Source organism: Microcebus murinus, unplaced genomic scaffold, assembly GCF_040939455.1.
Source record: "Microcebus murinus isolate Inina unplaced genomic scaffold, M.murinus_Inina_mat1.0 scaf008_hap2_Mmur4.0, whole genome shotgun sequence".
Lineage (NCBI taxonomy): Eukaryota > Metazoa > Chordata > Mammalia > Primates > Cheirogaleidae > Microcebus > Microcebus murinus.
The window spans coordinates 486,170-500,967 of record NW_027438954.1 but is presented as its reverse complement, the minus strand read 5'-3'; the positions used below and the strand labels follow the sequence as shown (position 1 = coordinate 500,967).

Sequence of the window (14,798 nt, the reverse complement as noted above, 5' to 3'; positions counted from 1 at the left end):
CACTCATAGTCTGCACGATACTTTGTGCTGTGCATTGACGACGAATCCATTTTGCTCTTGTGTGACGAGGAAAGCTTTAAAGCACTGAAAGTTTGTTTTACTTTACAGGCAGCTTTACTTGTAATGTAAATCAGAATAGGTAACATATACACCAAAATATGGACTCATTTTCCACCCCACCTTCATTGGCTGAGCAGCTGCCAAAAAAAAAGGCTGCATCTCCTGATACCTGGCAAATTGATGCAGTATTACCTCACGAATCGATTGCTTCTCTGGGGTGCCCGTGAGTGCATTTGGGGAGAATCTTTGAGAACATGTTGAGGAACGGCTATTCTTCTATGATGAGACTGGAGAGATTCCACGAAAGAAGCTGAATGTCATGAAGGAAGCAATGGTTGAGGCGGGGAAGCGGCTGCTGAGATTACTAGAAAACCAGAGAAACAGGAGAAGAAACACTTAAAGAAGGAAAAGAAACTAATGACCTCACTTGCCCTCGCTTCTTCAGAAAACAGCAGTAATACTCAGGAGGAGTGCCAGGATATGGTTGAAAAACCCAAAAATAAGAAAAAGCAAAAGCCTCAGGATGTTCCTCAGGAGAATGGAATAGAAGACCACTCATCTATCTCTGTCTCCAAACCCAAGAAAAAGAAATCTTTTTCCAAGGAGGAGTTGATTAGTAGTGATCTTGAGGAGGCCAGTGGCAATGTAAGTCTTCCCAGGAAGAAGAAATCTTCACCCAAGGAGGAAACAGTTAGTGATACTGAAGAGGCAGACAATAAAAGTGTGTCCAAGAAAAAGAGGACATTCTCTTCCAAGGAGGAGACAGTCAGCAGTGGGCCTGAAGAGACTGCTGGCAGCAAGAGCAACTCCAAGAAGAAGAAAAAGTTCCATAAAGCACCCCAGGAAGATTAGAATGGACATTCCCTGTGAGGAGGGGCATACTATACCCACAGTGACATTTCCCACCCCATGTCCTATACCCCCATAAAAACAAATTCACACACACAAAAATTGAAAACAGATATTTAAACAAATAAATATGTGTACATGAATGTTCATAGCAGCACTATTCACAATAGCCAAAATGTAGAAACAACCCAAATGTCTATCAACTGGATAAATGAATGGATAAACAAAATGTGGCATATCCATATAATAGAATATTATTCAGCCATAAAAAGGAATGAAGTACTGATACATGCTACAGTACAGATGAACTTTGAAAACATAATGCTGAGTAAAGGAAGGTAGACATAACAGACCACATACTATGTGATTATTTTTATATGAAATATCTTGAAAAGGCAAATGCACATAGATAGCACATAAGTGGCTTCAAGGGGCTGGGGATAGAGGGGGTGGGGAGTGACCGCTTAATGAGTATGTGGTTTCCTTTGGGGATGATGAAAATGTTTTGGAACTAGATAGAGGTGATGGTTGCACAACATTATATATGTACTAAATGCCACTGAATTGTACACTTTAAAATTGTTACTTTTATGTTTTGTGAATTTTACCTCAATTTTAAAAAAACATTGTGAGGCCAAGCGCGGTGGCTCACGCCTATAATCCTAGCACTTTGGGAGGCCGAGGCAGGAGGATCGCTTGAGGTCAGGAGTTTGAGACCAGCCTGAGCAACAGAGAGATCCCATCTCTACTAAATATAGAAAAACTAGCCAGATGTGGTGGCATGTTCCTGTGTCCCAGCTACTTGGCAGGCTGAGGCAAGAGGATCACTTGATCCCAGGAGTTTGCAGTAAGCTATGAGGAGGCCACTGCATTCCAGCCCAGATGACAGAGTAAGACCCTGTCTCAAGAAAAGAAAAAAAAACACAGAAATTGTGCTTAAATCAAATATTTTATCAATAAGATAGAAACTAACTCAAATGGTTTTTGGTTCACATGACTTTAAGAATACCGTAATTGACCTATGCTCAACTTTCTTTTCGATTCTGTTGTACCCTGATTCACAATTTCTCTTTATGTTCATCTTCAGAGGGAGACAATTAACATGGACCCAAATACCTCAGAGATACTGTGAGTCTCCTTCAATATTCAGTCAAATTCTCAAAGCTGATTTAGACTCTATAACCTTTACCCAGGGATATACTCTTGTTCAGTACTTTTTTAGTATGTTGATGATCTTTTGCTCTGTAAACAGAGTGTTCTCTTAGACTCATTGTTTTAAAGACTCTAGCTGAATGAGGCCATAAAGCCTCTAGGTCTGAACTCCAATAGATGCAGACAACTGTTACTTACTTAGGACATAAAATATTAATATCTCAGGGCACTCAAGCTCATCCCAAAATGCCTTGAGTCAATTTTGTTATAGCCCTCACCAGAGCTTGCACACTGACAATAGGAAAAGCTATCACTATTTATACAAGACTCTAAGTATGCCTTTTGAGTCTACCATGCACTTTGACACAATTTGGAAATCTTGTTTCTTAATTTCTGCTGACACTCCTGTTGCCAATGGGCCTATAATATCAGATAGATTGTATATTGGGCCAAACAGACTCCCTGTGGCCACCTCCCCTTTTTTTTTAACTTTTTGACTTGTTCTTATCTCCCATCACATGGGATATATGTGCAAATGGGGGATAATGAAGAAAAAAATATATATATAAATAGTTGGTACTGCCCGGGTTTCTACAATATCTCTGACCAAATTATTTCCCAGTGAACTATTTATAAATCTCACCAAATCTCTGGAGGAAACCAACACTCTCTAAGAAGCCCCCAAAGTCCCAGACTATCCCTTGTGACACTACAAATTGGTTTTATATGAAGATTTACCTCCAGCTTTAGGCTTTTTTCACTGTTTGGCTATTGTTTTCATGATTAGTGGATGGACTGAGTGCTATCCAACTAGGCGTGCTGACGCTACATCAGTGGTACAAAAATTAGTAACTGAGATTATTCCTCTTTTTGGTATTCCTTTATGGATTGAGTCAGATCAAGGTATTCATTTTAAACCACTTGCTTGAAAAGGCTTTGGGGTACTCATTAAAATTTTATACCCCATATTATCCCCAATCCTTAGGGCAAGTGAAATGTAAAAGTCTAGAAATAAAAAGGACTTTGAGAAAAGTCTGTCAAGACACTGGACTTCAATGGCCAGAAACATTACCTTTTATAAAAATCCTGAATACTACAATTAGGAGACATGGTTTAACCCCTTTTGAAATAGTGTTCTGTCACCTCATTCCTACTGACACCTATAACCCTTCAATTCCTGGACCAACTGAACACTATGGGGATTTAATACCATGACCAATTTGATACCATGACTAGCTACATAAAGACACTAACTAATATGCTTGAAATATATCATCAACAGGTGAAAAGGGCATGGCCTCCACCAACTGATAAGCCTCGCCACAGTTTTTTTTTTTTTTTTTTTGACCAAGAGACCATGTGTACATCAAAGTTTTAGAAGACATGTGCTGTCACCTCGCTAGGAAGGCCCTTATAAAGTACTATTAACTACCTACGCTGCCATAAAAAGAAAAGAAAATCCTCCCTTATTCATGTGAGCCATGCCAAACTATACCAAGACAATTGGAGGATGACCACTACAGGTGACCTGAAAATAAGGATTTCCAGGGCCAGTTCCCAGGCCTCTGAAGCAGACATCTTCTCGAAGTAGACAGTTTTTTCCCAAAGATCATGGATCAAGAAAGCACCATTTTTCATCTAAAAAGCCCCATTTTTCCTTTTTATCTGCTCCCCCCCACAATGGTCCTTTTTAAACCCTTCTTCCTTTTAGCCTTTCCCTTCAAGAATTGGGTTATTGAAAGCTATGGAGATCACCTCAACCTATCCCATTCTCTCTTTTATCTTCCACTATAACTCTTCTTTCAAATTATGCCTTGCTCTTACTAATCCTTACTGTTTTTTTCCAGCAAGCCAGGCACAGACCCAGCAACCCTTTACACCAGTCTTTCAAACCCTGGGCACAATAACTAATCAATCTAATTGCTGGTTATGCCAAAATCTAGACCATTCAAAGGAACCTAAACTCATTTTCTTTCTGCTAATGTGAGAGCCTGGTGGAACCACTCTGGAAGATGGGTGTATGACAACATGTGGCATCCACAATCAGAGAAAAACATCATGCTGCTTCTCCTGTTGGTGAGTCAACTGGACACAGAAAAACCTCTGGAGAAGCTCAAGAACTATCAGATAAAGTCAGTAGAAAGAATTTTTATCTTTTCTAGATGACATACCAGGGCAATATTGTGATCAAACCCTATGGTTTGACTCCACAGAATGACATTCTTACACTCTTAGGTGTACTAACCCTCATGATTCAATAATTGTCAAATCACCAGATGTTATGGAAGGTTCACAAGCCAGGCCTGTGCAACTTGGGGTAGTTCACTTGCTCCCATTGTTAAGTTGCCAAACACTAAAGATTGTATGTGGACAAATCAAAAGTCTGGACTGACTTGGTTAAGTGACAAAACTAAGCCCTATAATTGCCAGAAGCAGACCAAAGGCCTTTAGTATCAAATATTTCATAAGCTGTTCTGTTCCCACAGACTGACATGGACACTGAAGATGTGGAAGTGCCAGTGAGGAAGAAGAGGCACAGCAAACTCCAGACTGGGAGGTCACAGGTTCCAACCTGACCCTATCTGTAAATTACACTGGTCTTTTTATTGCATGTGGTGGTAAAGTATACAAGTGATTCCCTCCTAGATGATCATGACGCTATGGACTTGGTTATCTGACATCCTCTGTTACCAGGTACTCTACTTTAAATGCCAGCCAAATTACAAACTTGGGCTCTTTTGTTCATAAAGTGGTACCAAGCAAATGTACTAGCTGTGATGTCTTAAAAAACCCACTTGTATAACACACCTCTAAGTTCTTTTTGGTGCTCAGGACTCTTTCCCAGCGCTTAAAACTCGTGAGATGGGAAAGGCAGTTTTGAATCTCTCTATGGTAATAGACAAGAGTTCAATATCATCATGCAAGCATTGGGAGCATTTCAGTTAGAAGTCGACAGTGTAGCCTCTGTTGTATTTGAAAACTGCTGCACCCTGGATGCCGTGACAGCCCAACAGGAAGGAACTTGCATGATTATTAGTAAAAAAAAAAAAAATGCTATTTCTACGAAAACCACACAGGGCAAGTAGAGACTGTAATCTACACTTCTTAAAAGACAAGATGAATATTCTCCATCAGATTAATGAAGACCTATTTCCAAGAAGGAGAGACTGGTTAAATAGGGTGTGGGGAAATGTGCTTAGATCTGTTCTTTTCTACTCATTCTCATTCTAATCTATGTTCTTGTCTTCCTTTTCCGATCTGTTAGACTAGACTATTAACCTAGACTAGGTTAATAATCTAGACTATTAACCTGCTCTCTCTTCACAACTACCGACTCAGCTTTTAATGTGTGAAAGTTCTAGGGAAGTTCCAGATAGGGAGGATGAAGGAGCTCAGGAAATTTCACCCCAAAATATGACTCCTTAGTATAATGAGTATTTTGAATTACAGGCCCTTCGAGATCAAAAAAGCATTGGAGGCTGGGCATGGTGGCTCACGCCTATAATCCTAGCACTCTGGGAGGCCAAGGCAGGTGGATGACTCAAGGTCAGGAGTTCGAAACCAGCCTGAACAAGAGTGAGACCCTGTCTCTATTAAAAATAGAAAGAAATTAATTGGACAACTAAAAATATATAGAAAAAAATTAGCCAGGCATGGTGGTGCATGCCTGTAGTCCCAGCTACTCAGGAGGCTGAAGAAGGAGGATCCCAGGAATTTGAGGTTGCTGTGAGCTAGGTTGACACTGCGGTACTCTAGCCCAGGCAACAAAGTGAGACTCTGTCTCAAAGGAAAAAAGCATCAGAGGGACTTTCCCTCTATCTGCATAAACCAGACTGACCAATTAAAAGATCAAAGGGGGCAACTGACTTCCTTTCCTCTCCCTGTTATCTCAATATATTTCAGGTAGGAGGATGAAGAATGCAACCAGATCTGGTCCAAATCATTTAAATATAATACCTGTCTCTCAGATTAATTTAAATTGCTCAGTTTAGGCCAGGCGTGGTGGCTCACGCCTGTAATCCTAGCTCTCTGGGAGGCCGAGGCGGGTGGATTGCTCGAGGTCGGGAGTTCGAAACCAGCCTGAGCAAGAGCGAGACCCCGTCTCTACTATAAATAGAAAGAAACTAATTGGCCAACTAATATATATAGAAAAAACCAGCCGGGCATAGTGGTTCATGCCTGTAGTCCCAGCTACTTGGGAGGCTGAGACAGAAGGATCGCTTGAGCCCAGGAGTTTGAGGTTGCTGTGAGCTAGGCTGATGCCATGGCACTCACTCTAGCCTAGGCAACAATGCGAGACTCTGTCTCAAAAAAAAAAAAAAAAAAGACAGGTATAAAAATATCTGGACTTCACTGGGATATTGGATAATCACTCTGTGACTCGCCCCATGTGCATGGCAAATAAACCTTTCGTTTGTTAATCTGCCTTATTTGTGAGTTAATCTTTCAAGGAATTTTCAGGGGAAAGGGCAAGTTTCCCCCTCATTCCTACAGTTTCATCATCCACCCAGCTATATCAGCCATAACCCAAGCTTCCTCTTTGACCCACTCTATTAGCCATCACATACAATGCATTCACTAATCATGTTGATTTTTTATCTCCTAAATACAGTATTCTCTAACTTCGAGATTCTACACAGAGGTTCATGAACCCTGGAAGCTTTCAGAGGCTCTATGAATATGCTGAACTGTAGGCAAAATTTGGTATGATAATGTGTATTAGCATTTTTCTGAGGAGAGTATGTAGGCCATAGCTTTCATCACATTCTCAGACAGGTCTGTGACTTAACAAAAAGCTAAGAACCATTTCCTGAAATGCATCCATTTCTCTTCATCCACCGTCCCGCTCTGACCAGATGTAGTCACTACAGAGGACTGTTTCTCCCTATAACAGCCTCTGTGCTCTCTAAAGCTGCATATAAGGGGTGGATCTTGCTGAGGCTGTAGGCTGAGGCCAGCAGTGGTAGATGCACTCTGCTTCAACAGGCTCCTGTATGCCATTGTGGCCTCACCCCTTATGGCAACAGATCACTTATTCTCTTTTCCTTTTCCTCCCACCCCCATCTCTCCTTTATCTTCTCCTTTTCTCTTTCACTCATTCTTTCCTTTTCCCAGCTTCTGTCTCATGCTTCATTAACACACTAATTATAGGGTAATCAGATCTTTGACACACAAAGCTTGAAGCCTCTTAAAACTAAGACTAGAGGCAGCATTCACCCTGCTCATTGGCTCTCACTTGCTGAGTCCCCAACATTTCCTTCTTAGGAGAGGAAAGGGGAGTGGGGGGCTTGAGCTTGGAGGTGTGAGATCAGTAAGTATGGCCATCCCAGCCCCAAGCATAGCTGTGGTAGGTTAAGGAGAATACGGAGGGCAGATCAAAGAATCAGAGACCTTACAATCTTTGATTAAAACCTAAAGTTTGGAAGAAATTTTACATTCTCTAACCCAATATTTCTCCCATCTCTTCACTCTTTTCTTTTCCTCAACTCATATTTCCAACAAAAAGTGCTGTTGGCTTTGCCTCAAAATATATTCCATCCTGTTCTATTGATCAATGTGTGCATTCTTTCTTTAACATTGTAACAGAGGGACCAGCCTGAAAAAAGGTAAAACTGTTTCATGAGCTGTCTCTTTAAACCTCTCCCACTCTTTTAGGAATTAAAACCTGTATCCCTGCGGTAGGCCAGTAATCAGAGGGGCTGGAGAGTGTCTTTTGTTCTTTGTACTACAGGAGATGATGGCTCAGCAGAGGTCACAGAGTTCATGAATTTGTCTTCACTAGGGATGGGATGGATCAGAACCATCAACTACAGTTAAACAGCAATCACCTGAAGCTGAAAATGCCTTTTAAAAGCTCTGTATTTCTGCTTATAGATGGGATGTTGGTACATTAAGATGGGAGTGTGCCAACCTCCTCATTTGCCAGCGAATTAATAAACCTCCCTTTCCTTCTCCTCAAACTGTTTGTCCTAGTTCTTCTGATGCAACCTCGAGGACAAGTGCCAAACTTTCAGTAACAATACCACTGGGATATTATAAAATACATATTCAACTTGGTTTCCTGACATACAACTCCTAAAATCCTTTAAATCTCCAAAGTGATACCTTTTTGTATGCTAATGAGTTGATTGATGGCTGACAGCCCCTAGCTAGCTTCAAGATCAAGGGTCCCAAAAGACCAAGGCAGGATTAGAGGGTTGGGACTTTACTCCAACCTCTTGGGAGGAAAGAAGGGATGAATATTAAGTCAATCACCTACCGCCAGTGATTTAATCAATCATGCCTGTGTAATAAAGCTTCCATAACAATCCAAAAGGCCAGAGTTGGGGGAGCTTCCAGATACCAAAACATGTGGAGATTCCTGAAAGCCAGCACACCTGGAGAGGGCGTGGAAAGTCAGAGCCCTTCCTACATGTCTTGCCCTATACATGTGTTCATTAATATTCTTTGTAATATTCTTTATAATAATCCAATAAATATAAGTAAGTGTTTTCCTGAGTTCTGTGAGCTACAAATTAATAGAGATCAATGAGTGGGTCATGGAAACCCAATTTATACCCAGTTGGTTCTTGTGATTTGCATCTGAAGTGGAGAGGCAGTCTTAGAGACTGAGCCCTCAACCTGTGGGATCTTACACTATCTCCAGGTAGATAGTGTCAAAATTAAACTATTAATAAATCAGAGGACACCCAGCTGGTATCCACTACAAAATGGATTGCTTACTTAATGTGTGGGGGAATATCCCCAAACATAGGGTCACAGAAGTCTGCATTGATTAATGTGGTGTGAGAACAGAGGAAAAACAGTTTGTGTTTTCCACACTGTCTTATGTACTATAGCTTTATATTACTGTAGCTCACTTGAAATCAGGTAGTGTGAATCCTCCAACTTTGTTTCTCAGTATTATTTTGGTTATACTAGATCTTTAAACTTTAAACTTTTGAATTATTTTGTCTATGTCTACAATATAGATTGCAGGAATTTTGGCTGAAATGATGTTGAATCTATACATGAATCTGGGAAGAATTGACATCATAACAATATTGAGTCTTTTTATCCAAGTACAGGGAATAGCTCTCCCTTTATATATACCTTGTTGATTTTTTTATCTGTGTTTTGTAGTTTTCTACATTTAGATCTTACATATATATATATATATATATATATATATATATATAGAGAGAGAGAGAGAGAGAGAGAGAGAGAGAGAAAGAGAGAGACAGAGTCTCACTGTGTTGCTCAGGCTAGAGTGCCATGGCATCAGCCTAGCTCACAGCAACCTCCAACTCCTGGGCTCAAGCAATCCTCCTGCCTCAGCATTCTGAGTAGCTGGGACTACAGGCATGCGCCACCATGTCCGGCTAATTTATATATATACATATATATATATTAGTTGTCCAGCTAATTTCTTTCTATTTTTTAGTAGAGATGGGGTCTCGCTCTTGCTTAGGCTGGTCTCGAACTCCTGAGCTCAAATGATCCTCCTGCCTCAGCCTCCCAGAGTGCTAGGATTACAGGCATGAGCCGCCATGCCTGGTCCATATTTTGTTATATTTATTTCTAAATTATTTTATTGGTTTGCTACTACTGAAAATGGAATTGCTTCTTAAAAATTTCAAATCTAGGCTGGGCATGGTGGCTAGCACCTGGAATCTTAGCACTCTGGGAGGCCGAGGTGGGCGATCACTCAAGGTCAGGAACTCGAAACCAGCCTGAGCAAGAGCAAGACCCTGTCTCTACTAAAAATAGAAAGAAATTAATTGGCCAACTAAAAATATACAGAAAAAATTATCCAGGCATGGTGGAGCATGCCTGTAGTCCCAGCTACTTGGGAGGCTGAGGCAGAAGGATGGCTTGAGCCCAGGAGTTTGAGGTTGCTGTGAGCTAGGCTGACACGCCACGGCACTCACTCTAGCCTGGGCAACAGAGTGAGACTCTGTCTCAAAAAAAAAAAAAAAAAAAAAAAATTCAAATCTAATTGTCCATTGCTCATCTGTAGGAAAGCAATTGATTTTTGTGTATTGATCTTGTACCCTGTGGCCTTGCTATACTTTCATTAGTTCCAAGAGTGGGTTGTTTTTAATTTTTTATTTCAGAGTATTACGGGGGTATAAAAGCTTCGGTTACATAAATTGCCTTTGCACCACCCGACAAGCATGCCCATTGCCCAGAAAGCAGGCACCACATCTGTTTGGTGTGGATTTACCCATCCTGTCCTCCCCCTTCCCACCTGCCCAACACCCTATGAATGTTACTTCTCATATGTCCATGTTAGTGTCTATCAATTAGTACCAATTTAATGATGAGTACATGTGGTGTTTGTTTTTCCATTCTTGTCGTACTTCACTTAGAAGAATGGTCTCCAACCCCATCCAGGATAATACAATAGGTAGTTCATCATTTTTTTTATAGCTGAATAGAACTCCATGGTATACATATACCATATACATTTTGTTAATCCACTCATGTATTGATGGGCACTTGGGTTGTTTCCACATCTTTGCAATTGTGAATTGTGCTGCTATAAACATTCTAGTGCAGCTGTCTTTTTTATAGAATGTCTTTTTTTCTTTTGGGTAGATACCCACTAGTGGGATTGCTGGATCAAATGGTAGTTCTACTTTTACTTCTTTGAGGTATTCAGGTGTAGTTTTTTCTAAATGTATAGATTGTTTGGGATTTTCTATAATCCCACAATTTTGATAAATTGTGTTTTTATTTTCATTTTATTTTATTTTATTTTATTTTTTGAGACAGAGTCTGGCTTTGTTGCCCAGGCTAGAGTGAGTGCCGTGGCATCAGCCTAGCTCAAACTCTTGGGCTCAAATGATCCTCCTGCCTCAGTCTCACGAGTAGCTGGGACTACAGGCATGAGCCACCACACCTGGCCTAATTTGAAATATTTAAAAATTTCTCTTGAGACTTCTTCTTTGACCTATGTGTTTTTGGAAATGTGTTGATTAATTTCCAAATATTTGGAAATTTCCCAGCCATCTTTCTGTTACTGATTTCTTTTTTTCTCTTTTTTTTTTTTTTTTTTTTTTTTGAGACAGGATCTTGCTTTGTCACCCAGGCTAGAGTGCACCCAGGCTAACGTGATCATAGCTCATTGCAACCTCCAACTCCTGGGCTCAAGCAATCCTCCTGCCTCAGCCTCCCAAGTAGCTGGGACTACAGGTATGTGCCACCATGCCCAGCTAATTTTTCTATTTTTTTGTAGAGACGAGGTCTCACTCTTGCTCAGGCTTTTCTCAAACTCCTGGCCTCAAGTGATCCTCCCAACTCAGCCTCCCAAAGTGCTAGGTAAAAATATATTCCAAGTCTGTCCACATATCTTTCTCCACCATTACTGTCCTAGCCCAAGCTATAATGGTATCTTGCCTAGACCATCTGGTCTCATAACTAACCTCTTAGTTGGCCTTAATATTTCTGATTTTTCCCCCACTTTAACCCATTCTCCACACATCAGACAGAGTAAGCTTTTTTTTTTTCCAACTGAATTAGTCTCTTTTTATTCTCTTGGTAATCTCTTCCAGAGTTACTACTTCCATTGGAGGTGATGAGATGTGTTAAGGCTCCACTTCAAGTGTTGGCACTATGAGCATGGTCTTTCCCTTTATTGCAACTCAGAATTAAAACTTTTGATTCCTTTTTATATTCCAGTCCCAGAAGTAGTTTCCACTGTAGAGTTTATCTGATGACAGTCTTATGCTTTCTAGTAGTGGCCTACAACCAGGCTCTAGCTTCTCCAGGAACACTATAGGATGGATTTAGTTTAAACATGTATTAAACTAAAAGGCATTCTCTCAAAATGAGTTTAAATGCATTTTATTTTTAGACAACCTACATGACAATGTTTTTTCCTTAAAAACAATGCCTCCACTCCAGATAAATCACGGTGAAAATAAATGGAGAGCTCAAGATGACATCAGTCCCATTTGTCTTAAGTCCTGGTGTTGTGTGGGTGACAAGTAGCAGCCAGTTATGATGACAGGTGATAGATCCAAAATAATTGCCAAATTTGTTAACATTTTTCCATTTCTAAACCATCCTTAAAGAAAATCATATATGGGGTCACACTGTCCTCACAGTAGTCCAGTAGAGCAACCATGCCATCTGGATTCATGTTTTCACCAATAAAGAACTGGTAGTTTTTGAAATTAGCAAGGATTTGTTTGATTTGTTCTGAAGCCCCTGTCATAAACGGTTTTACTCTTTCTGGTCTCTGTTCTTCAAGTTTGCCTTTGATTGACTTCATGTAATCTTTGATGTACTTCTTGTAGGCTTCTTTTGTGAAGCTGGTTTCTTGCAAATGATGGTTCATGACGATATCAACACCAGTGATTACTGTGCTTTCAGTACCTTCGCCCTCAGGGCCTTCAGCAGAAGCATTTCCACCAATGAGCGAGTCATCAATGTTACCCTCTGTCCTACTGACCATCTTCCCCTCCACCTCCAGGCACAGGCCATCTGCGATATCTTGGATCTTGTAAATGTCGGAGAACATCTCTTCATGGCTGATGAGGTCCCGGTAGATAATCATGATGGCGGCTGAAGGGAGACGACTGCGGCCCTGGCTTGGCAGGAGCCGGCAGCTCTGAGCGAGCCGCTCCGAGCGAGCGCTGTGGAGCCAGAGCAGCGCGGGTGGAGGGGGGAGCGGGAGGAAAAGCCAGAGTAAGCTTTAAAATACAAAATTCAAATCATGTCACTCCCAACTCAAAACCCACTGAATCTGAAACAAAATCTAGACACCTTCCATGGCCACCATAGCCCTACACAGTCTTGCTCCAAAACTTCTTTCCTACGTCATCTAGTGCCTGTCTTCCCTCTTACTCTCTCCAGTTGGACTTCTTTCTGGAGTCCTTTGAATATACCATGCTGATCCCTAGGGCTTTCTTTCTTTCTTTTTTTTTTTTTTAGACAAGAGTCTCGCTTTGTTGCCCAGATTAGAGTGCTGCAGCATCAGCCTAGCTCACAGTAACCTCTACCTCCTGGGCTCAAAGGATCCTCCTGCCTCAGCCTCCTGAGTAGCTGGTACTACAGGAGCACACCATCACACCTGGCTAATTTCTCTATTTTTAGTAGAGACAGGGTCTTGCTGTTGCTCAGGCTGGTGTCAAACTCCTGAGCTCAAGTGATCCTCCTGCCTGGGCCTTCCAGAGTACTAGGATTACAGGTTGTGAGCCAGGCGCCTGGCCCATCACTTGGGCTCTTGTTCTTGTGTTTCACTCTGCCTGTAATGCCATGCCTCTGGATCCTCATGAAATGGCTTTTTCTTGTCATTCCAAGTCACCTTAACTCTCACCTCTATGGAGGGTCCTTCCCTGACTAATCTATTTAATCTTGCTCCCCATCCCCGCCATATCACATTACCTTTGTACTGTATTTTTTATTTTAATAACACTTTTTTTTTAATTTTTTATTTATTTATTTTTTTTTGGAGACAGAGTCTGGCTCTGTTTTCTGGGCTAGAGTGCAGTGGCATCATCATAGTTCACTGCAACCTCCAACTCCTGGGCTCAAGCAATCCTCCTGCCTCAGCCTCCCAAGTAGCTGGAGCTACAGGTGTGTACCACAATGCCCAGCTAATTTTTCTACTTTTTATAGAGATGGGGTCTCGCTATGGTGCTCAAGCTGGTCTCAAACTCTTGGCCTCAATCCTTCTGCCTCAGCCTTCCAAAGTGCTAGGATTACGGGTGTGAGCCACCATTCCTTGCCACTTTTAACTTTTTGAAATATAGTTGTTGTCGAAACCACAAGGGGGTTTTGGCCTAGGTCCAGTTTCTCGTCACTCAGAGACCCAGTTATTGAGACAAAGATCCAATTATTGAGGATTGCCAAGGAAGAAAGAATTTTTTAATTGACAGACATCTTGTCAGGAGAAGGGGACAAGCTACCTCAAATTCATCTCTCCAATTAGGGAGATCATGGGCTTTTAAAGGAGGGGTCACATGGTGTATCTCACAAGGGGCTATGTGCATTGGGGGCAGGTTGTGGGGGATGGTGAATCTTGGTGTCAGGAAGTCTGCCAGGGGCCTTCAGAATCTCAGCTCCTTTGTCTTGCAGAAAAGCCATTTCTAGGAAACAACTCAAAAGGTCAAGTTGTTAGTTAAGGGAGAGGATTATAAAAAACCATATAGGGGTTTCTGAAATTTGTTCAGGGAGCCAGCTACATGATATTATTCATATATTTGTTTGGTGGTTCTGTCTGTCATCCTTTTATTTTAGCAGAAATGAAGAAAGAGCAGAAAATGAAGAAAGACAAGGGCACAAAAAGATAGAAATAGAGAATTAGGATAGAAGATAGAAATAGAGAATTCTCTAAAATGTGAGCTCTAGGAGAGCAGGGATGCTCTTCATCCCTAAGTAGCCAGCACCTAGAACAGTGCCTGGCACCTAAATATTTATTGAATGGCTGTACTTCTGCTTGAACATTTTCCAGTGACTTGGAGCTGACTGCTTTGGTCCTTGTTGTGGCCAGTGCCTCTTTGGATAATTTTGTATGTTAGAAATTTCACCTTTCTTTTGATCTAAATGCTGAATTTAACCATATAAATAGATTGGAAGAAAAAAACTGTACGATCATTAGAAAAGATGCTGAGGAAGCATTTGATAAAGCTTAATCCCTACTCTTGACAAAAAAAGTTCTTAGCGTACTAGGAATAAGAGGAAGCTTAACCTGATAAAAAGTGTCCTCCAAAATCCTACAGTGAACACCATATATAATGGTGAAATAT

At 41.1% G+C, this 14,798-nt stretch overlaps 1 protein-coding gene across 1 annotated transcript; it reads right to left on the bottom strand.

The window, feature by feature from the left end:
- Window positions 1-11,541: 11,541 nt before the first annotated feature.
- LOC105861235 (translationally-controlled tumor protein-like) lies at window positions 11,542-12,664 on the bottom strand. Its single transcript, XM_075999811.1, has one exon. The coding sequence runs from the start codon at window positions 12,602-12,604 to the stop codon at window positions 12,086-12,088; it is 519 nt and encodes a 172-aa protein (XP_075855926.1). The 5' UTR covers window positions 12,605-12,664; the 3' UTR covers window positions 11,542-12,085.
- Window positions 12,665-14,798: the final 2,134 nt, after the last annotated feature.

Coding starts and splice junctions, on each gene's coding strand:
- LOC105861235 (XM_075999811.1), bottom strand. CDS start 12,604: ATGATTATCTACCGGGACCTCATCAGCCATGAAGAGATGTTCTCCGAC.